This window comes from Palaemon carinicauda, chromosome 10 (genome assembly GCF_036898095.1).
Source record: "Palaemon carinicauda isolate YSFRI2023 chromosome 10, ASM3689809v2, whole genome shotgun sequence".
Lineage (NCBI taxonomy): Eukaryota > Metazoa > Arthropoda > Malacostraca > Decapoda > Palaemonidae > Palaemon > Palaemon carinicauda.
In genome coordinates, this window is record NC_090734.1 from 157,583,981 (window position 1) to 157,607,993 (window position 24,013).

The 24,013-nt window shown below is 39.5% G+C and overlaps 1 protein-coding gene across 1 annotated transcript in view; it reads left to right on the top strand.

Annotated features, from left to right (window-relative positions):
* The first annotated feature begins 5,306 nt into the window (after positions 1-5,306).
* The window catches only part of RpL4 (ribosomal protein L4), a 19,486-nt gene continuing 779 nt past the window's right edge, over positions 5,307-24,013 (top strand). Inside the window, exons 1-7 of the mRNA XM_068382077.1 lie at positions 5,307-5,460; positions 13,377-13,551; positions 13,901-14,146; positions 14,639-14,763; positions 15,354-15,573; positions 16,333-16,483; positions 16,993-17,140. Of these exons, the coding sequence (XP_068238178.1) occupies positions 5,458-5,460; positions 13,377-13,551; positions 13,901-14,146; positions 14,639-14,763; positions 15,354-15,573; positions 16,333-16,483; positions 16,993-17,140 (1,068 nt within the window). The 5' untranslated portion in view covers positions 5,307-5,457. The remainder of the gene's footprint in view (positions 5,461-13,376; positions 13,552-13,900; positions 14,147-14,638; positions 14,764-15,353; positions 15,574-16,332; positions 16,484-16,992; positions 17,141-24,013) is intronic.

Below are 24,013 nucleotides of genomic sequence, written 5' to 3' on the forward strand. Positions count from 1 at the left end.
CATCGTGGTTTTCAAAACGAAAGAAAAACAAGCTTAAAGTTTTCTGTTGTTTCGCTAATCAATTCTTAAATCACAAGAGCCGGTGTTTTAGAAAAAGAACAAAAGGCTACGTTTGTTTTGGTATGCAAAGGAAAATTTACATTCTTTGCTTTGAAATGCTTAGGCTTAAACGACATACACCAACTTAATATTTGTAAATATTCTCTCTCTCTCTCTCTCTCTCTCTCTCTCTCTCTCTCTCTCTCTCTCTCTCTCTCTCTCTCTCTCTCTCTCTCTCTCTCTCTCTCTCAAACTTTTCATTTCTTGTGACTTTAAATAAAAGAATGAATGAGATTATAAAAATCCACGGGCATTACATAAGTAAAGGTAGACTTACATTAGATTATTATTATTATTATTATTATTATTATTATTATTATTATTATTATTATTATTATTATTATTATTATTATTATTATTATTATTATTATTATTTATGGTTCTATACACTCAGTAGCATCCTGGTTCTTGGTTCCTAACTGCGTACTCCGCAAAATAAGTTTGCGGGCACTCTATTGCATAATAGATACGTGCAAACCTTCTAAACTTATACATATTAATGTAATTAAGTTTTTTTTTCCACCTGCACCATAACAACATCATTAGCAATATTCGTACTCTTTATTTTTTTATCCCATTTTGTCTTGAAATCAGTTAGGATACTATCATCAGTTTTGGCATAGGTCTTCAACATGGTTCGCTAAAACTAACATGTATAAATAACTTTTATTGCAGAAAGGCGTTTTACTTAAACCCCGATAAAATGCTATGTAACCTCATGCCCTTTTGCCCAAACGGGCCTTAAAACTGTTTTTATGTCGAATTCTTAACCTTGTAAACTGCTTAAAACTGGTTTTCTTCGGTGAAATCATGATAACCCTTATCTTATTCTTCTTCTTCTTCTTTGTTTGATATGCTAACTTCAGAGCGACTTATATATAAGTCAAATGACGACAGAGACAAAATACAAATTGTGTCACAGGTAGACCTTACTTTCAATGGGTTACATATATAATTATCTCTTTTTTTGTATCTTTGATTATGTGTTTATTAACCTCTCGATGCTGTTGTATTGGCAGGTTAATCGAATGCAAACCAGAATCCATATATATTAACGTAACTGATCATTTATGGACATGTGAGACGTTTAGGTATTCTGGAAGCCCTCCTTCCACTTTCTCTCTTTCTATCAAACCAGTTTAGGCAGAAAGGGTCATCTAAAGAAGGAGTCATGATGACTCGACGTATTTCAATCCTACCAGTGTGATATGTTTTACTTTTGGCTTCCACGAACTAACATGATTTAAAAATATATATTAAATATATTATTTTGTTCATGGAGTCGATGCAGAGAGATATTTTCAAGCAAGTCAAATGTGAGACTAGAGATATGAAATGTACATGAGACTAGATGTTAAAAAAAGAAGTTTAGCTAAAGTTAAAAGTTAAATCAAAATAGCATTTTCTCGTGAATGATCACATAGATTTGCCAATATGTTTTTTCATCTATTCATTTGTCAAATATATCCTCTTACACATCTGTTTATAACATTTACGGTGTTATATCCTCATATATAACAATATCGTTATGGCCAAAGTTTACGAAATAACAGCGTTTGTAAGATCCGCTTTGCTTTCGTTAATGCTACCATGGATTAAAATCTTAATCTCTTGTTATCAGTTCCGTTTTAAGGGTTTTGATAATACTAATCAATATATTGCTTCTCTGTTAACCTAAGCGATATGAAATACAGCTGAAATTTTGTCCTTATGTACTGTATATAGAAATATTTTGACAGATAAATATTCATCATCATCATCTCCTAGGCCTATTGACGCAATGGGCCTCGGTTAGATTTCGCCAGTCGTCTCTATCTTGAGCTTTTAATTCAATACTTCTCCATTCATCATATCCCACTTCAAGCTTCATAGTTCTCAACCATGTAGGCCTGGGTCTTCCAACCCTTCTAGTGCCTTGTGGAGTCCATTTAAACGTTTGGTTAATTCATTTCTCTTGGGGAGTGCGAAGAGCATACCCAAGCCATCTCCATCTACCCCTCACCATGATCTCATCAACCTATGGCACTCGAGTAATCTCTCTTATAGCTTCATTTCTAATCCTGCCCTGCCTATTTAACTCCCAATATTCCTCTGAGGGCTACGTTTTCTATATATTTTTGTGTACATGTTTCTGTAATATAAGAAAATTTGATGTGGTTTTGTATTAAGTACATAACTACAACAGTTTTCATTCTGGTTTAAATCAATGGGAATTTAACAGACCGCTAGAGAGAGAGAGAGAGAGAGAGAGAGAGAGAGAGAGAGAGAGAGAGAGAGAGAGAGAGAGAGAGAGATTTTGTTTTATTGTTTTAACCAATTTATTGCGCAGAGAGAGAGAGAGAGAGAGAGAGAGAGAGAGAGAGAGAGAGAGAGAGAGAGAGAGAGAGAGAGAGAGAGAGAGAGAGAGAGAGAGAGAGAGATCAGTGTATTAAATTTCTCCAATTAAAACACCAAATAGATAAATTTGAATTATTTGTAACCACCTACGACATATTAGTATTGACTCTCAGTTATTCAAAGGTATGGTTAACTTCTAGCCTGATAGACCTTGAAAGAAACTTACACTCTATCTAGATAATTCCTTCATAACTAATAAATGAAACTATACACGGACGTTCCAACTAATGGTTGTTATTTGGAGACTTTGGCGAAAAGTGTCGTTCTTTATTATTCAAATAATATATATTGAATTTCTTTGTCATTTCTTGTGTCTTACATGAATATATTACTTAATTGATAAATAATGTATTATTATGCTTATGAATATAGATAAAAAATTACTCCAAGACAAATAATTTGTTCTTATTTTTCAAGTTTTCAAACAAATTGCAAACTATTGCTCAGTGAACTTTGATGGAAACGAATAATAATAATAGTTTGATATGCTATTCAAACATCCAAATCAACTGAATATATTTTGATATTTAGAAGGAAATCATTGATAGAGAGAATAGAGATTTACACTAAGAAATCTTTGAAAATATAGGTAATTATATATGAAAGACACAAGACAAAATACACAAACTATAAATTAGAATATTCTCCAAAAACCTTAGGAAAAGCTCTGCGTTGGCAATCTATGTGCACAAGCAAGTAAATTGTGGAAAATGAACAACTTTCATACAATGCTTACACGTATAGGTGAGCAGTGTACGATAATTACCGTACACAGTAGTTATGATTCCCGTACTGGCTCTTGTGGGAAAAACTTTGATTCCTACAATATAACAAATACAGAATTATGTCATATTAACAAAATTTTGTATAAATTTTGTATCGATATGTTAGTTTTCTCTATTTTCAATGGAGAGAATTAATTTGTTAATCAACTTGATTGAATTGTTATCTTACTAATTAGCCTACTGTACTGTACAGTACCTCAAAAATATGTAAAGTTCGCCATATAACAAGATATATATATATATATATATATATATATATATATATATATATATATATATATATATATATATATATATATATATATTTATATATATATATATATATATATATATATATATATATATATATATATATATATATATATATATATATATATATATATATAAAGAAATCCTAATGTGCTTTTATCAGTCTTGTTATTACAATTTAGATCAAATATGACATACACAGTTGCATTTCTTCATTCTACAGTGTTAATAAAACTGTTAGTCAAAAGTTTTAACTTTAAATTAAAAAATCCTCTGTTCTGGTATTTTTTCTTTTCCATATTTCAAATTCTTCTCTGATCAGAATTTTCTGCCTGTTGGAGCCCTTGACTCTATAGCATCTTGCTTTTCCATATATGGTTATAGCTTATTATTATTACTATTATCATTATTATTATTATTATTATTATTATTATTATTATTATTATTATTATTATTATTATTATTATTATTATTATTATTATTATTACTTGCTAAGCTACACCCATAGTTAGAAAAGCATGATGCTATAAGACCAGGGGCTCCAACAGGGAAAATAGCCCAACGAGGAAAGGAAACAAGGAAAAGTAAAATATTTAAAGAACTGTAACAAGCAAGAGAATTCTAACCCAAGACCGTGGAGGACTATGGCACTACCCAATATTAAAGAACAATGGTTTGATTTCGGAATGTCTTTCTTCTAGAAGAGCTGCTTACCATAGCTAAAGAGTCTCTCCTACCCTTACCAATAGGAAAGTAGACACTGAACAATTACAGTGCAGTAGTTAACCAATTGGGTGAAGAATAATTGTTTGGTAACCTCAGTGTTGTCAGATGTTTGAGGACAGAGGAGAATCTGTAAAGAATAGGCCTGAATATTCTGCGTATGTGTAGGCTAAGAAGAAATTAACCGTAACCAGAGAGAAGGATCTAATATAGTAGGCCTACTGTCTGGCCAGTCAAAGGACTCAATAACCCTCTAGCGGTTGTATCTCAATCAGTCATTTATTGTAGTTATAAGTCCACCAATATCACTTTCGGGTTTCATCTCGAATATTTATATTACTATATTTTATTTTAATTTTCCTTTAAATTTTCTGATACACACGGCTCTCCTTACTATTAATATTATTCAAATATTGAATATACGAATCTATTTATTGGAAAAGTCTATACAAGAATTCAAAATATTGCTAAGAAACACAGTTTGATTTCAGGTGTATATTAAAATAAGGAAAATCATAGTAGAGATGACACAACACTAAATTTTTTTTTTCACAATACCGTGTACGAGTCTGATGGTATTTAATACATTTGCTATTATTATTATTATTATTATTATTATTATCATTATTATTATTATTATTATTATTATTATTATTATTATTATTATTATTATTATTAGCTAAGTTACAACCCTGGTTGGAAACCAAGATGCTATAAGCTCAAGGATTCCAATAGGAAAAACATCCTAGTGAGGAAATGAAATAAGGAAATAAACGATATAAGAATTAATTGAAAAAATACAATAAAATATCTTAATAAAAAAACACCAGCAACATTAAAACAGATACTTCATATACAAATTATGACGACTTGTCAGCCTGTTCAACATAAGACACATTTGCTGCAAGTTTGAACTTATGAAGTCCTACTGATTCTGCTACCCGATTAGAATTCTGCCAAGTTCCTTTCGAAAGTTAATAGAATGTTCAAGAATTAATATAAAGCATACTTTGCACTTGATAATAATAATTTCACAATAGTTAGAATATACTATCAGAGGTACGACGCTTTTAGGAAATGATACGATGTTTTCTCTTCAATTAGTTGAAGCATTGGCCGCTAGAGGTTGTTGTTGTCATTCGGTCTCTTAAGCCAGGATCGTCGTAAGCACCACACGTGCAGATCCATCTGCCCAAGATAAATAATGGTGAGATTTCGTATATTTTAATGTTATTAAGTTATATTTGTGATCATACGCGAGGATAAAGTATGCGGATATGTTGTCTTCACATTTTAATTGCAATGGTGTCTTGTATTTGTGAATATTAACTACATTTTTGAAAGCTTTTGGGGCGAGTCGCTTTTCGGTTATCTTTCCTTTCACCGGTTGTGGTCAACAGTTTAAATCCGAGAATATTTGAAAATATTTTCCCAAGAGGCTGCCGATGTTATGTTTTATCATAATTTTCTTATATATTTAATAATTGTGGTCTTGAATCATTGAACGTCCGCTGTGGGTATCGGCCATGTGGTCCGTCCGTCATGGACCTTTGAAAGGTTAAATTTTGGGGCGTTGCTGGGAAATTTACTAATTTTCACCGTAATAATTTATTAAATTGATATACGTTACCCTTTTGAAATTTATATTGTACAATATTGCATCGGAACTCATAATTGACTGGATCTCTGCAGGTACGTTATTTTGAATTTCGTAATTGAATCCAATTGCGAATTTGTAGCCTTGGAAAACTTCGAGACAGGTGTATAACATTACCAATTTTGCGAAATCAGAACCTGTGATACAGTAAAACTTTACCGAAAATTTGACAATCTACATTTTAAAATAACCCTAGATCCCCTAATCGGGTCTTTACACTTAACTTATCCTAGGAGCCGTATCCTAACCTATATGCTTACTGGGTGTACCCCTTTAAGAGTGTCTTAGTAGCCTTTGTATATTGGCGGCCAGTTCGGAGCCTTTGTACTGTTGGGACAGGCTTGGGACCTCCAGAGTTTGAGTAGAAAATTGTCCGAAATCTGATCTTTTTCAAGGGAATGATCACAGAATGAAATAGTAATAAATTCACTAGTTTTGTAAATGCTTGTCCTGGGACGACGCGTGCTCTATCTATCGGGGAAGTTTGGAAGCTAAGCAGGAGCTATCCGTGACCTGCGTTCGAACCGGGCTGAACTTTGAATATATTGCCGTGGTAAGGGTAAAGTATAATTTTTAAAATTATAAATTAACTTTGTATTATTGTACGTTGGATCATAGTAAAGAATATCTTCCCCCATGAGGAATAACAATTTGACAAGTAATAAAGATATCGTCTATCCCAACTAACTACATTCTACCCCAACTCGTGTCCTTAGCCGCCATCATACATACACCCCATGGCGTATTCATACCTTAGCCCATGCCCAAGTCTCAACCCTGTTAGCCTCCCAACCAGCTTCACTCCTGGCAAAGTACCACTAAGTAATATTCTGTTAACTGTTAAACTACCTTCAGATCCTATTCCAAACCCCCCCCCCCAAAAAAAAAAGATTGCCCATTAATCAAAGAAAATCTATGACAATGAAAGTTTACACCTATCCTATTGAACATTTATCCCCAAGAATATACAGGTTTCCATTAAAATTGTCATGTCATCTTGGACCTTTTAGAAGATAATTGGGTGTTTCTATTATAAGTTACTTGGCTGTTAAAAGCCCAATAGGCAACTGGTAAAATTAGTTATGAAGGGAACTTTTTGAACATAATGTTTTTCCTATAGTTAATAAATTTGCTTTCATTGAATTACACCTTCGTTGTAACGGCATACAAACTGGAAACCCAATGACTGTCTATGAACGGTGATATTTTAAAAAAATTAGATGGTCTTTGCACTGCCGTGCACTTGCTTTGTTGCAGATAAAAAGAAAAAAAATCAAGCTCCTACGTTCTGGCAAGTGGTACATGCGGAGCTGTGCATGATAACCTCATTGCTTATAATTTTAGATATAAGGTGTTATATTGCTGAGAAAATATAATTTTTTTTATTCTATGGGAAATGCCCTTGTTTCTGTAACTTTAATATGGGGTCCTTTGTATGATGGGCCAGGCCGCAGTGGTTATAAATGGAAATTTTCTTAACTTCGTTTGTAGCTGCGCCCATTGTATGGTAAATCCTTTACCCAAGCGTAAGTGTGGGTACGTTGGTCTCCCATTTTGTATTCATGGGTATTTGCTATTCTGTGGCTCGCTTTGCTAACAGTTTAAAGCTGGCTTTAGGTTGAACGGTTTGTCGAACCTTCATGTCATAAGGTTTCTCATAGATAAATTTTTTTATATAAGAATTATTTATTCCACTGCAAATAAAAACTATAATCTCAGTAATAATTAATGGGATTAGCATGTACTGCTCACCAGTACAAAGTTTTCTTTCTTTTTCTGCGAGCAAAGCGAAAACCATTTGATTTCTGAAAAAAAAATTATCCCTGCTCTTGGTCGGTTTAATATTTATTTGGTTTATTTGCTTGACAGAACATTATTCAAAAAAAAAAATAAATAATTTTTCTGCACAAAATGTTCCGCCCGTAAATATAATTTTACCGAAGTGTCGGGCAGTCACAAATGCATTAGGTTGCGGACGATGATGACCCGCCCACATAAGTCTGGCGAGAACAGTTTTTTCAAACTGTTCGACGACAAACTTGCTGAACATCTAAATCATTTCAAACCCTTGAAATAATTTTGCTGCTACAGTACTAATACAAACTAGTGAATTAGTTGAAATTGCCCTGAAATACTTTAGTTTTGTTAACTTGTACAAACTAGTGAATTAGTTGAAATCGCCCTGAAATACTTTAGTTTTGTTACTTGTACAAACTAGTGAATTAGTTGAAATCACCCTGAAATACTTTAGTTTTGTTACTTGTACAAACTAGTGAATTAGTTGAAATCGCCCTGAAATACTTGGCATGTTTGCGGGACGTGTATGATAGCGGCCACCTATATTTGTTATGTCTAACTTAGAATGTGGCAGTGTAAGGGGTGTCGCGGGGCTGTTACACCCCCCTCCCCTGTTAGGTAAGTAGGTAAGGACATGGCTTATAGGTTAGTTAAGGGGTGGGAAGTTTAGGTTAGTTGATGTCCATTTTTAACGAATGCATGAGGAACTGGCCGCTGATGTACAAGGTTGCTAACCCGCCTAATGCCTCATACTGTTAGCGAGAACAAGAACGAGAGAAGTGTCCAAATGAAATTTATAATTGAACTGATTAATAATCAGGTTAGAATATTCGGAGCCTTTTGTAGGGTGACGGCCAGATCCCGTAGAAAACGGGAATATTCTGAACTGTGGCCGTTGTTCTAAAAACGATTTTGGCGGGAGAAGCTAACTTAAAAAACCCAACTGACCTATGCTAAAAGTCGTATCCTTACCCAGGGGGCTGCGCCCCTCTGGACCCCCCTTACACAACAGTTTCCTTACCTACGAGTACGACGGGAGAAGCTAACTTAAAAAACCCACCTAACCTATGCTAAAAGCCGTGTCCTTACCCAGGGGGGCTGCGCCCCCCCGGATCCCCCCTTACATAACATATTTAAGATCCGTAGACCATTTCCAAACTTTTTTATTCTATACAAGATAACAGTTGGAGCGATAATAAACAAATTAGGTTCAGGTTCTGGGGTGAGGCATAGCCTTTACAACGGCGCCTCTGTGTCTTTTAGTTTTGTGTGTTCCTTATTTTCACTACTTTTTCTCTTTTCATCCACATTTGTTGTAGTATACTTTTCTTATTTTCAATATTATCTTAACAAAAAAGGAATTTTCCAACTGTTTGTGCACTATCTTCTTCGTATGGTTGTTGAAGCTCAATTGCCTTAATTCTTATATCACTAAACTGTGGACAATCTAATATAAAGTGGTTAGCATTTTCTTCTACATCACAGAATACACAGTTTATATTTCCATCTTGGTGTCTGTTTCTTATATTCAAGCCCAATGAGTTTGTCCTTGCTCTGAATAATAAAATTGACGAAAATGTATTGTCATACACTTCCTCCTCCTTGATTTCACTTTTCCAGTTTTTATACAAAATTAAACTCCTTACACTCCATTTCACTCTTCCATTTGCTTGTGTCCTATTCTCTTGTTCTCTTCTTTATGTCCTCTTTCGTACATCTCTTGACTTCTCTCATCGCCATCCCACATTCTTCAGCATACTTCTTCACATGCATCCACCACTTCCTCTCTTTTTCTTCCATATCATTGACTATTGTTGTAAGTAGGTCCTTTTCTCCCTTAAAAATGCTATTAAGGTACCTCAGCTTACCATCCATTACCCTTGTTTTCATAGCAGATGCTCCTACATCCCCTCTCAAGGCTACAATTGCTGTATTCTTTACAGCCCCTAACATCCTTCTATACACTCCATTCTCTATTCTCTGCAACTTTTCTATTTCCGTTTCCGTTAAGTTAATCACATTTGTTCCATATAATATAGAAGGTAGTGCTACACTTTTCCAGTATGTTTTCCCTATCAATATCTTATTACAACTTTTTTCTATGATCGAATATGTAAGATTAGCTAGCTTTTGCGCCTTAACTATCATTTCACTTTTCTGTGTTTTGAACATATTCCTACCATCATCTTGGGGAACAAGCCACTGCACATACAGCAATAAAGTGAATGTCAAAGTATTCCTAGTTGGATATCATACATGCAGTTGGCCCCTATCATACATACACGCTGAAAACTTGTGCCTTAGTGAAAGAAAGATTACAAAAGTCTATATCATGTAGGTTTGTAATATTAACAAAGGTCTTTAAATTTTGTATATATTACTTTACAGTACTGTGTACCGGTAGCACGAAAGACCTACGTGACATTATTATTAATGGACACGTATAAATAAAGTTTGTGCTAGATTAAAACACATTATCGCCTTCATTAACCCAAAGGTAATTGAAGTGAACAATGTTGTTACAAATTATTTATGTATTTTTAGGTATAGTAAACTCACCGGTGCTGTTTTGGTATGCGATTTCAATGTCATTCTTAAGCTTTGGTATGCGATCTCACTTCACGGCAAAGCGAGAACCATTAGATTTATAAAAAATACTTCAAATGTGTACATATACAGTATCTATGTACCAGGAATAATTGCCGAAGAAATAATTAATCATTGATGTTAGCGTACACAACTCGACATAGCCACTTGCCAATAGATATGCGCTTTGTTTTTATTTTTCGGCGTCTATGACCTTAGATGTCGGGATGCCAGAATACTCATAATCAATCTATCAATTGCGAGCGCACTGTGAAGCAAGAACCCTTAGATTTTCTATGCTTTTTATATATATATATATATATATATATATATATATATATATATATATATATATATATATATATATATATATATAAATAGATCGTATACCAGAGCGAAAGAATGATTTCCGATATGACGTCATGAGATCGTATACCAGAAATGGCACCAACTTATCATTATCGAAGGTGTAAAGAAGACGGGAACATATTAACTTCCAAAATTTGGTGGGCATCATTTGTAAACCAATTTCTAGATACTGGACTACTGTATTCAAGTTTATGAACCTGTCCACAGCTCTGGAAGTTGCTTTTATTTTTGCAAGAAACTTTTAAGATCAATTGATTACGTGAAGCATTAGTCCCTCCCCCATTATCAGCCAATCACAATCTAAATCTGGAGTCTAAATCAATTGGCAAGGCCTGGAATTGAAAGGTCTCCTAACATGACAATGATCACTCGTCAATTACCCTTCTCGACCAACTACATTTTAATGTTTTAAATATTATCTACTTAAGATGGTTGGCCACGGCAAATGTTTTATTTGGAAAATCTGTGAAATTTGATGAGCTTTCCAAAATTTAGACCAAAAACCCAATAAGGGGGTCAAGATTATTTTTGGGATTTAAAAATGGTACTGTATAAAGAATTATTGATACTGTAGTTTAAATAGGAAGTTTGGTACCTGTCCATGCATATCTGCACCAACCTCACTTTTTCTGGCTGCATTGGTTGTTTTTGACTAGGTTGTACTCAAACCATTAATATACCTGTACTAGTACGTCCAGTACTGTCCTATGTTGCACGTCCTTTTGTTTCTTCTGAAATTAGAATTGGGGAAGGTGTACAAGCTATGACGCAGTCCTTTTAACCCTTGTGACCCAGTTGTAAGACTTTTTTTTTGTATGTACATAGTCCTTGGCCATGTAGGCTTGTCTTTCAACTCTACTATTGCCTTGTGGAGCCCAGATGAAAGTTTGGTAAACTAATCTCCCTTGGCGAGTGCAAAGAGCATGCCCAAACCATCTCGTTCTGCCCCTCATCATAATCTCATACACATGGCGTTAGAGTAATCTCGTATAGCTACATTTCAAATCCTGTCCTGCCATTTCACTCCCCGGGTTCCTAATTGGTCCTTATTGCTAATTAGGAACTAGGGTAGTGTGAAATGGCAGGACAGGATGTGAAATTTAGCTATACGAGGTTACTCGAATGCCATATGTATGAGGTTTTGATTAGGGGTAGATGGGGATGGTTTGGGCATGCTCTTCGCACTCCCCAAGGGAGATTAGTTCACCCAAACTTACAACTGGGCTTCATAAGGCACTAAAAGAGTTGGACCCCCAATATTCTTCAACTTTCTCTTGATTAGGTTTCCTCGATTCTGTTGGTTGACAATTTTACCAGACCCTTAGTACTCCTGCCCATCCATCTGCCGTTTGAATTTGTGGTTTGGTCATCATTCTCACTTCTATGTAAACAAAGCTAAATGAACCTAATTAGATTGAAATAAGAAATTCAAAATTTCTCTTTACAAAAACCCCAAGGTTGTTCTATAATTGTGTACAGTACAGTATGCACTAAGACCTACATACCATTATTATTGATGGTCATGTATATTTTAGTTTGTGCTAGATTAAAACTCATTATCGCCTTCATTAACCCAAAGGTAATTGAAGTGAACAATGATGTTACAATAATTACTGATAGGATAGGTGTATTTCTCGTTAGCGTTTGTGCTATGGGATAATTTATTATACTCTAATAAAATGTACAGTATCGTAACATACTGTACATTTGGTTTATTAACCCTTTTAACAATTTAGTAAAAACTGCCGTCTCAAGTAGTTGTAGTCCGACATCAAATTACATCTGGTTCAGGCACTCACGGACCTAGGATTTTTAACAATGTTCTAACACAGCCACCCTTTAACTTGACTATTCTAGTCATTATCCCAATTGAATAGGAAAGGGATAGTGTGGGATTTGAATTATAGGGATGTTTAACCCTTTTACCCCCAAGGTTAGGTTAAATTTCGAGCACATTTTGCTATATATTTTTTTAAAGTTGTTTTAACAGCCTTAAATTTTGTCATAGAGGGGTCAAGGTGGTCTCATTCTTTTGGAAAATGCCCGGAGTTTTTCATAAATTTATCAAAATAATGCAAAAGTATGTAAATAAGTTTTGCAAGAACGTACTGGTACATCCAATGGGGGTGAAAGGGTTAACCCTTTTACCCCCAATGGACGTACTGATACGTTTCACAAAACTCATCCCTTTACCCCCATGGGCGTACCGGTACGTCCTTGCAAAAAAAACTATTTACATTTTTTTTTTTTGCATATTTTTGATAATATTTTGAGAAACTTAGGCATTTTCCAAGAGAATGAGACCAACCTGACCCCTCTATGACAAAAATTGAGGCTGTTAGAGCAATTCAAGAAATATATACTCTAAAATGTGCTTGAAAAAAAAAAATCACCCCTGTGGGTTAGGGGGTTCCAAATAGCGTGAAGGTAAAATGGTTAACATACTATAATTTTCATCATTAAAAGTAAATCGACTAGTATGCTGAAAGCCATCATCACGTACGAAAATCCTTCCAAACAAAGCTCACGCTTGGACCCATTTTTGCTGTTGCCACAGTAACTGGTGTCATGACTACTTCCCATTTCATAAATTTCAATCTGTAAGGTTAGAAGTAAGTAATGAAAGCTTACTATAAGATTACTGATGTCTGGGATCTGGTAAGACCTGCTGTTGAATCTTTTCTATTTAACTGATTAACATCTTATCCTTTCAGGCTACTATATGTGCCCGCCCACTAGTGGGCATCCACGTAGATGGGGCCCCGTCTGGTACCAACGTGGCTCTTCCTGCCGTCTTCAGGGCCCCAATCAGGCCTGATGTCGTGAACTTTGTTCACGACCAGATGTCCAAGAATGCAAGACAACCCTATGCCGTTAGTGCTGATGCAGGTGAGAAAATTTTCTGTTGACGGTAGAGTATTTTGTATTTAAAGAGCTTGCTCTCTATTTGCCAAATTAGGAAAAGATGTTTTCCTTTATTACTTTTTCATAATTGAAACAGTTTTTCTAATTTATACATGAAAAATCTTACTGTTAATCTTGAAATATTTTTAATTTTTCATTCCTTTTAGTTTATTTCCTTTCCACTTCTCATTTATTTCCTCCACTTCTCCTATTTTATTTCCTTTCCTTTCTTCAGGGCGATTTATTCCTGGCCTTATATTGTAGCTTAGCAAATAATATAGAAAGATGATCTGGTGTCATCAACCCCCGGTACCAATTGTTTGTAAATTTTCAGGTCACCAGACATCTGCCGAGTCCTGGGGAACCGGTCGTGCCGTTGCCCGTATTCCACGTGTGCGCGGTGGTGGTACCCACAGGTCCGGTCAGGGTGCCTTCGGAAACATGTGCCGCGGCGGCCGCATGTTCGCTCCCACCAAGATCTGGCGTCGTTGGCACCGCAGGATTAACGTCAACCAGAAGCGCTACGCCCTCTGCTCTGCTATTGCCGCGTCCTCCAGCCCAGCTCTTGTGATGTCAAAGGGTAAGAAACGTGTACTGTAGCATATAATAAAGGTCATAGCTAGATATTTTCACAATTTTTATCAAATCCCAGTTTTTCCGAGACATGAATTTTCACAAGTAATTTTTTAATCAAATTTATGCCATAGTTTCTTAATGGTATAAGTTTTCATCAATTTATTTATCCAATTTGTCAGTTTTTCTCTTAATTCATGTCAATTTATGATCAAAACCATATGTTCTCATGCCAGTTTTTTGTAAATAAGGCATTTGATCCAAGAAACTGTTCTCATGTTACTATTAATCTGGTCATTTCATGATAGAAACCATTTGTTCTCATGCCAGTTTTTCTATTAATTCAGGTCATTTGATCCAAGAAACTGTTCTCATGTCTGTTTTTATCATAATTCATGTCATTTGATCCAAGAAACTTTGTTCTCATGTCAGTTTTTCTCTTAATTCAGGTCATTTAATCCAATAAACTGTTCTCATGTCAGTCTTTCTCTCAATTCAGGTCATTTGATCCAGGAAACTCCCGAAATTCCTCTGGTGGTAACCGATAAGGTTCAGGAGATCAAATCCACCAAGGAAGCTGTAATGATGCTTAAAAAGAACAAGATTTGGTCAGACATTCTCAAGGTTAGTATGAGAACCTGCTCTTAGCCGAGTGGTTATGAATCTACATGAGATTGCTAAGGGACATTCAACTTATTAAAATAACATAATTTTTGGAGGCCTATAACTTAGTGAAATAGCATCATTTATTAGCATACATGTTTTTGTAGGCTAATAACTTATTGAAGTAGCATCAATTTTGGAGGCTTATAACTAATTGAAATAGCATCAATTTTGGAGGCTTATAACTAATTGAAATAGCATAATTTTTGGCATACAATTTGGAGGCTTAAGTAATTGAATTAGCATCATTTTTGGCATACAATTTGGAGGCTTAAGTAATTGATTTAGCATCATTTTTGGCATTCAATTTGGAGGCTTAAGTAATTGAAATAGCATAATTTTTGGCATACAATTTTGGAGGCTTAACTAATTGAAATAGCATAATTTTTGGCATACAATTTTGGAGGCTTAACTAATTGAAATAGCATAATTTTTGGCACATTTTTAGATTCTTATATAACTTACTGAAATAGCGAGGGTTTTAGCATAAGAATTTTTCCGTTAATGGTTTTTGGCCCATGAAATTATACGGTACACCCTTTCGCCATCAGGTCTACAAGAGCAAGAGGTTCCGTGCCGGTAAGGGTAAGATGCGTAACCGTCGCCGTATCCAACGTAGGGGACCTCTGATCATCTACAACAAGGACCAGGGACTGACCAGAGCATTCCGTAACATCCCAGGCGTGGACACCATTTGCGTCAACAAGCTCAACCTCTTGAAGCTTGCTCCCGGTGGACACGTAGGAAGATTCTGTATCTGGACCGAGTCGGGTAAGCTTCGGTTTTGAGACCTTGTAGCCTTTGAAAATTTATTACCTGAAAATTGAATTTTTTTTATACACATACCAAGGCTTCATCTGTGGTGGATAATGTGGGAGGGTGGGCTGTGACACCCTAGCAGTACCAGCTGAACTCGGTTGAGTCCCTTGTTAGGCTGGAGGAACGTAGAGAGTAGAGGTCCCCTTTTTGTTTTTGTTTCTTTGTTGATGTCGGCTACCCCCCAAAATTGGGGGAAGTGCCATGGTGTATGTATGTATGTACCAAGGCACTGCTCTCAATTGTGGGGGGGTAGCCGACATCAAACAAATGAAATAAAAAAAGGGGGGGGACCTTCCCTCTCTACGTTCTTCACAGCCTGACATGGGACTCAACCGATTTTTTTTGTTCATTGGCAATTATTGATGTGTTTACTCTTATGTATCTAGTTACCAAGTCTGGCAAGCCTCTTTTTTTGAAACCGATTTTTTTTGTTCATTGGCAATTATTGATGTGTTTACTCTTATGTATCTAGTTACCAAGTCTGGCAAGCCTCTTTTTTTGAAAGCTGTACCCTTTGAAAATTTTAGAGGAAATTTTTTATTCCTTGGTAGTTTTGATGTTTGCTTTTCTTTATCTACTTACCAAGGCATTTCCCCCTATTTTGTGTGGTAGTTAATATATGAAAAGGAACTTTTCTCCTCTTGGCTTCTAACATCTAGTTAATATTGTTTAATGCCTATACCATAGATTAAAATTCATCACAAATTTCAGCATTCCGCAAGCTCAACTCCCTGTACGGCACCTGGCAGAAGAAATCCACAATGAAAAAGAACTACAATTTACCAATGCCAAAAATGACTAATACCGATTTAGCACGACTCCTCAAGAGCAGGGAAATTCTTGCTGTCGTCAGAGATCCTAAGTAAGTCCTGTTTATGCTGCTTTGTTTCCAGTGTTTTATACCGTATCCTACCCAGATTTTATTTGAGCTTTAACTTGTAAGATATTGAAGTTTTTAACTTACGATCGAATTCTTTTCTACTTAAGTAAAATATCAAAGACCATCATATAAAATATCGAACCTTCATCTTATAAAATGATAGTCTTTCAACAAAAATCAAAGTACATTATACCCAATTTTTATTTGAACTTTCAAGTTTTATAGAATATTAAAGTATATAAAATGTCTTTCAACGTGAAATCAGTGTATTATACCCAATTTTTATTTGAGGTTCTACCTTATAAAATATCGAAGTCTTTTAACTTAGAAAATATCAGTCTTTCAACATAAGAATCCAATTGCATTATACCAAAATATTATTTGAGCTCATAACTTATAAAATATAGAAGTTTTTTAACTTATAAAATATCAGTCAGTCTTTCAACTTATAAATATCAGTGTCTTTTCTATATCAAAACTAAATATTTCAGGAAGACCGTTGAACGTCGCAAGGTCAGGTTGAACCCATTGAGAAATCGGCAAGCCATGCAACACCTTAATCCTTATGCTAAGGTTGCTCGGGCGGCTGCTCACGCTAAAGAGGCAAAGGATATTGAAGCAAAGAATGCTTTATTAGCTGTGAGTATTATGTAAAGGTTGTTCTGATTGCTAGAAGCCTCTTGCAACCAAGTAATGTTATTTTTTACGGGAGGTTTGAAATTTTAAGTGTTTCAATTGGATAGGCCGGGTATTAATAAGTTTCCTTTAAGGAATGAAGATTATTAGAATTAGGTTTAGATTTTGATTTTCATGACTGGATACTGTTTGTGGGTTTTAATGGATATGTGCCAAGAAGCATTTTTTAAATAGAATTTTTATTTTGACCAAGAGTAGTCATAACCTACTTCCCATGGTTACAATGTCCAGCTCCAAAAGTCTGACAAATTGTAACATTTCATAAGAATTAAATTGGTGGTTGCGAATATCAATTTGCTTGCTGGTGAGAGTATTTTTAATACAGTAGTTCTTTATCTTATAAACTTTTGATATAATATCTGATTTATGATCTCTTGGAATTGTTTTTATCTCCAATATCTGACCTACTATGCAAGTGGCATTTTTAATTTATTTCAGAAGCTGGTCTTCTGTAAACTTCAACTTTTATAATATTAAACTTATGTTTTTAATTGAATATTCTTTAATTTTATATATATATATATATATATATATATATATATATATATATATATATATATATATATATATATATATATATATATATTTGTTCCGACACGAATACTTTACCTCGAATTACCTCTTCGGAGGGTCCTTGGACCTCTCTCAATCTCGACCAAGATTTCCCGCGCTACCCCCCCTATCTCGCTCCCGATAGTTCCTACCCCCGCCGCCAGGATAATTCCTGCGGCCCGGATTAGGGCAGGTCACTGCTTTTCCCGGGTCAAGATCTCATTAAGTCCTTGGTCGTGAGATGCGAAACATCTCACTCTCTCGATTAAACTCTCGATCCTTTGGCGCGTTGTGATCCCAAGTGTTCCTGTGCGTTCACTTTTCAACCGTGTCCTTACCCGGTGTTTAATTAATTTCCTTAGTGCTTGTGTCGTGCGTTGTGTGCGTTATGGAACTGTATTCCTTGATTTTCTTCAAGGAATTGATAGCTGAAAGGAAAACTTTTTACAAGAAATCGTTCTTCCTCCCCTTATCCTCGGTGTTGCCGTGTAGGGGCAGCTTATGTTCCTCTTCAACCACGTGTCAGGACTACTGGTCCTGGAATGTAGTGCAGTGAGTGCACTTCGGCACTAAAAGGAAGAATACATCCAAGAGGCTCGTAGGAAGACGAGCCTCTCTTCGCCATCTTCCCCTACCCAGAGTAGGGGACGAGGTAAGTCAGTTGCAGGGAAGGGCCCATTGCTCTTCCCCAAGAATTTAAGGGGGTGCGGTATAGCACCAAGAGGAAGTAGGCGACGAAGGGTTCGCCTAAGAAGACTAGCGCCGGGCGTCCCGCCGGGCTGAGCTTCCCTACCACCCTCTCCTACCCAGAGTAGGAGACAAGGGTGGTTTATTGTGTAGAAAATAACTCTTGAAGTAGTTCGAGGTAAGTACTACTTTCGGGAGTGTGTGGGGAGACGGAGTCCTGGTGCAAGCAGGCCATGTCTCCTCTGATGACCCCATGTGGGGGAAAATGTCTCTAATTCTTCTCCAGTCTCTTAGCGTATTTTTCAGTCTCTTCTGCAACCGAGAGCCTCGCCGAGAAGGAGCCTCCCAGGTCTGTCTTGCAGCGTCCCCCGGACCGACAACCCAGGGTTTTTTCTCACCACGAAGGCCATCCTCCAGACGCAGATATAACCCTCGCAGGGAGAAATGCGAGAAGGCCTCTTCAGGCAGGCGTAAGACCGCGAAGCCTCCGGTTCACCCCGCCAACGGGTGTAACCGAACTTCTTTACGGGCAGCCTGGCCGAATCAGCACAGCTGGTTCGGCCCTCGGACTTAAAAGGAACGGTTCCCTCCGTCGGGTCAGCCCACGGGGATCCGCGTCCGCGTCGCCCAGCCCGCCCGCAGGTGTAAGCGGGCTTATTTACGGGCAGCCTGGCCGAATCAGCGCAGCTGGTTCGGCCCTCGGACTTAAAAGGAACGGTTCCCTCCGTTGGGTCAGCCCACGAGGATCCTCGTCCGCGTCCCCCGGAGAGAATACACGAACAGTAGTTCTCGACGGTATGGCGTTGCCGGTTCTGACCCCGAACCTGGTGCGGAGCTCCCCGCCGGGGAAACCGGTACCACCGCAAGGGAGTGCTTGGGATTCCAGAACCAAAGCGACCGGGGAGTGCCCGGTGACCCGGCGACTCGAGATCAAGCGGTAGGAAGGACTCTACAGGTAAGCGTAAGTCCCCGAAGCCTCCGGTTAACCCCGCCCAGCGGGGGAAACGCTCTGCTGGTCGGGCGGCCTGGCCGAACCAGCCCGGCTGGTGAGGCCTTGGGGTCAGAAGGAACGGTTCCCGCTGTCGGACCAGCCCACGGGAACCGCATCCTCGGCACCCAGAGCCTTGGGCCGACGGGAGTCCCCGCTGAACCAGCGTTGTTTGCGGTAACCCAGGCCCCTGGTGCGGACGTCCCCCGCAGGTGAAATCCAGGTCCTCGGATGACGGAGAAGAGCGCTCCCTGACGGAGGACTCCGTCTATAGTAGAGTGGTTAGCCTTTACAGAAGACATCACAGGTACCGGAACCTGCAGCTACGGATGTAGGTTCCGGGAAGTCAAGCCTTTTTGAGGATCATGCAGACTCCTTACAACCTAAGACGTCCCTAGCACTTCCTCTAACCCGAGGTCTGGTCCTAGAGCAGGGTTATGTCGGCAAGGTAGTGGCCAACACTGCCGGAGTCCCCCAACCTTTAAGGGGGGTCAGGCATTTTCAGACAGTAGAGCCTCTTCAGCCCCAGTCTGGTTCTCGCCAGCAGGAGCCTCCATGAGGGAGATAATGTCGAGGGACTTAGTAAACGTCCCCTCTTGGCTGGACTGGTGGGCTCACTCTTTGGGAGGTGTACAAGCCTCCTTTGACCCCGAGGACCCTGTCCAGCAAGGCCTTCAACCCTTAGGTTTGTGACTTTTCAGTCTCTCACACTAACAGCTAACTGGGTGTTCTGGAAGCGAAACACTGTTCTGGCGTAAGTGTCTTGGAAGGCACCAGACAGGGGGACGCGACCCATTCGCAGCTTTCTCTTGGGGGGAGAATCTCTGTTTCCTCGGAAGGAACGAGAAACCATAGTGGAGAAGGTCTTGAAATAGAAGGAGGCTAACGTCCCCAGACCTACGACTCCTAGGAGACCACCCTAGAAGAGATCTGTCTCGGATAGTGCTGCGACACCCCAAGCATCTACCAGCACTACGAGGAGAGAAGCCCTCTTCCTCCTGGTCCGCAACGCCTCAGCCCCTCCACAGGGGAGCTCCAGCGCCTTCTAGCTCCTTCAGGTCGGGTTACCCCGCCTCTAGGGGAGGCAGGTCAGGCCGCCCCTCTAGAAGAAGGGAAGAGTGGGAGGCTCCCTATCCCCACCCAACCTTCGCGTTGGAGGATGACTCAGGCGTCATTGGCAAGCATGGAGGGCTCAAGGAGCGGAACCTTGGACAGTGTCCTTACTAAAGAAGGGCTACGGACTTCCATTCCTAACGGAACCACCCACGCCTTTTCCGGCCAACCGGATAGATGGCTAGATCCTAAAGACCCGTTAAAGAGGACCGCCCTTCAAGAGGAGGTGTTGTCCATGCTAGAGAAGGGTACCATGGAAGAAGTTCTTCTCCCAGGGTCAAGTGTCTACAGTCTCCTATTCCTGGCAGAAAAAGCGACCCGGGGGGTGGAGACCGGTTATAGATCTGTCAGCTCTCAACAGGTTCGTCAAGATGACGGACTTCTAAATGGACACGCAGAATTTGGTCCTGCTGTCCTTGAGGGAGAAAGATTGTAGAATACCATCGACCCCAAGGACGCATACTTCCAGATTCCGGTCCACACCTCGGGTCGGAGGTTCCTCCGGGTGAAATAGGGTTCCCAGTCCCTGCAATTCAGGACCCCTTTTTCTTTGGTCTGTCAACAACGCCCAAAGTGTTCGTGAGAGTCCCCACGGCTGTCGCAGGGGGGCCCCACGAACAAGGCATACGACTCGGCAGATACCTGGACGGCTGGTAGCTTCTTCCCGCCTCAAAGGTCCTCTTGGAGGAACAAGGGAGAAGTCTCCTCCAGTTTGGCAAGGATCTTGGGAACTGAATCAACCCGAAGTAGCAAAATCTATCCCCTTCCACCGGAATGAACTACTGGGGAATAACATTAGACTTTTTTTCGGGGAGAATTTTTCCCTTCGGAGAATAAGATATGACACCTCAGGCTCATTAGTCAGCCGTTCCTACTGTTCACAGACGCCTCCAACCAGAGATGGGGAGCCCTTCCCCTCGACGAAGCGGCACGAGAGACCTGGTTGGAAGGGGAGAGACAACTCCACACAATGTCCTGGAGTTGGAAGTAGTCCAGAAGGCGTGCCTACACTTCGCAAGTCTGCTAAAGGGGAACTCCGTGGCGTGGATGAGCGACAACACCACGGTAATGGCATACATAAACAAGCAGGGTACTTGTAATCGAAGGAGTTGGGCGATCTCACCATAGAGAATCTAGACTGAGTGTTAGGGAATCAAGGGGTGATGTTAGCAAGGTTCTTTCCCGGAAAGTAAATCGTCCTGGCCGACGGCCTCAGCAGAATGGGCCACATAGTAGGGACAAAATGGTCCCCTCCCCCAGGAATAGCCAAGCTCATCATTCAACGATGGGGCGCCCCGGTCGTTGACCGCCTTGTAACAACCTCAACGCCCAACTCCCAGTCTATTGCCCCCCCCTGTACCAGACCCCGAAAGCTTCCTTAGAAGACTCTTTTCAGAACAAGTGGGACAATCTGGATGTGTACGTTTTTCCCCCTTTTCACGCTGATAAGACATGGGCTCAGCAGAATAGAGGTGGCTCGAAGCCTACAGATGACTTTGGTAGCGCCCTGGTGGCTAGACAGAGAGAGTAGTTCGCGGACCTAAAGACCTATCGAGTCAACCGCCGTGGCCTCTGTCCGTCAGGTCAGATCTACTGAGTCAACCGCACTTCCTCAGGTTCCACGACAACCCTCTCTCTCTTCGCCTGGAGACTATCGAGCGACTCCTGAAGAAGGAGGGGTACTCCTCCTCCACAGCCAAGAGGATGTCCCTTTCCCTAAGAAAATCCTCTACCGTAGTCTACCAGGCGAAGTGGGCCGCCTTTACGAAATGGTGCGCGACAAAACAAATAAGACCTCTCAAAGCCTCGGTCCCTGACATAGCTGATTTTCTAGTGTACCTTAGCGATAAAATAGGAATGTCAATCCCGGCTATTAAAGGAGTACGAGCAGCCTTAGGCCAAGTCTTTCTCCTGAAAGGCATCGACCTGGGGACCTCAAGACACATAGGGATGCTGATTAGAAGTTTCGAACAATCCTGCCCTCCCCAAGCCAGGAGAGTGCCTAGATGGGACCTGGCCAAGGTCCTGAAAATGTTGTGTCGTCCGCCCTTTGAACCACTCAGAGATATCGGGGACAAAGATCTCACCCTCGAGACAGTCTTCTTGCTAGCCTTAGCTTCGGCTAAGAGGGTAGGTGAGATCCACGGTCTCTCCTACGACGTGGCACACTCCAAAGGGTGGAAGGAGGTATCTTTCAAGTTCGTACCCTCCTTTGTAGCAAAGACTCAGAACCCAGCAGTCTGGGACCCGAGGTTTGAAGGTTTCTCTTTTCCAGCAATCCCCAAGACAGGCAATACGGACGACCTGAAGTTATGCCCGGTCAGGACGATCAGGAAATACCTGGAAAGGACGGCCCATCTCCGTCCGGGTGCCAAGAACCTCTTCGTCTCTTCAGGCGTTAATAAGAAGCAAGTGTCCAAGAACACTATTTCCTTCTGGCTGAGACAAGTCATCACTAGGGCTTATGAAGAAGACAAGGTGGCAGTACCAGGCACTCCCCGTCCCCATGACATCAGAGGCCTGAGCACTTCCTTGGCCTTTAAGAGAAATATGGCAGTGGGCCATATCCTGCAGGCCGGCACTTGGTCACACCAGTCGACCTTCACGGCCCACTACCTCAAAGACTACTCAAGAAAGTCTTTGAATGGATTCTCCATTGGGACAGTCATCGCCGCCCTCCAAGCTGTGTAGTGGCAGGCTGGAAGACGTCCCCAACAAGTGAATAGACTCATCCCTACTTCGTCAGAAGACTCAGTAGAGAAAATGTCAAGAGGTAAGCCTTAAATTATAAGCGTAAGTTTTCCACTGCTACCCCCTATCCGCTCTCTGTACCCCCGCATTACGTAGCCCTCCAGGCACCATGTGCCTAACCAAGTGGCAGAATGGCTCTCCCGCCTCCTAAAGTGTAAGTCTCCGAAGAGGTAATTCGAGGTAAAGTATTCGTGTCGGAACAAATGAAAAATTTTAAGTAATTTTTATTTTTCCTAACATACTTACCGAGAATTACCTCTGAGTAATGGCCCTCCCTTCTGTCCCCGAGTGCCATTCTTCTATTGCTGAGTCGGGCTAAACGGAGGACTTAATGAGATCCTGACCCGGGAAAAGCAGTGACCTGCCCTAATCCGGGCCGCAGGAATTATCCTGGCGGCGGGGGTAGGAACTATCGGGAGCGAGATAGGGGGGGTAGCGCGGGAAATCTTGGTCGAGATTGAGAGAGGTCCAAGGACCCTCCGAAGAGGTAATTCTCGGTATGTATGTTAGGAAAAATAAAAATTACTTAAAATTTTTCATTTTATATATGTATGTATATATGTATGTATGTATATATGTATATATGTATATATGTCTCTATCTCTCTATATATCTCTATCTCTCTATATATCTCTATATATCTCTATATATCTCTATATATCTCTCTATATATATATAATATATATATAGAGAGAGAGAGAGAGAGAGAGAGAGAGAGAGAGAGA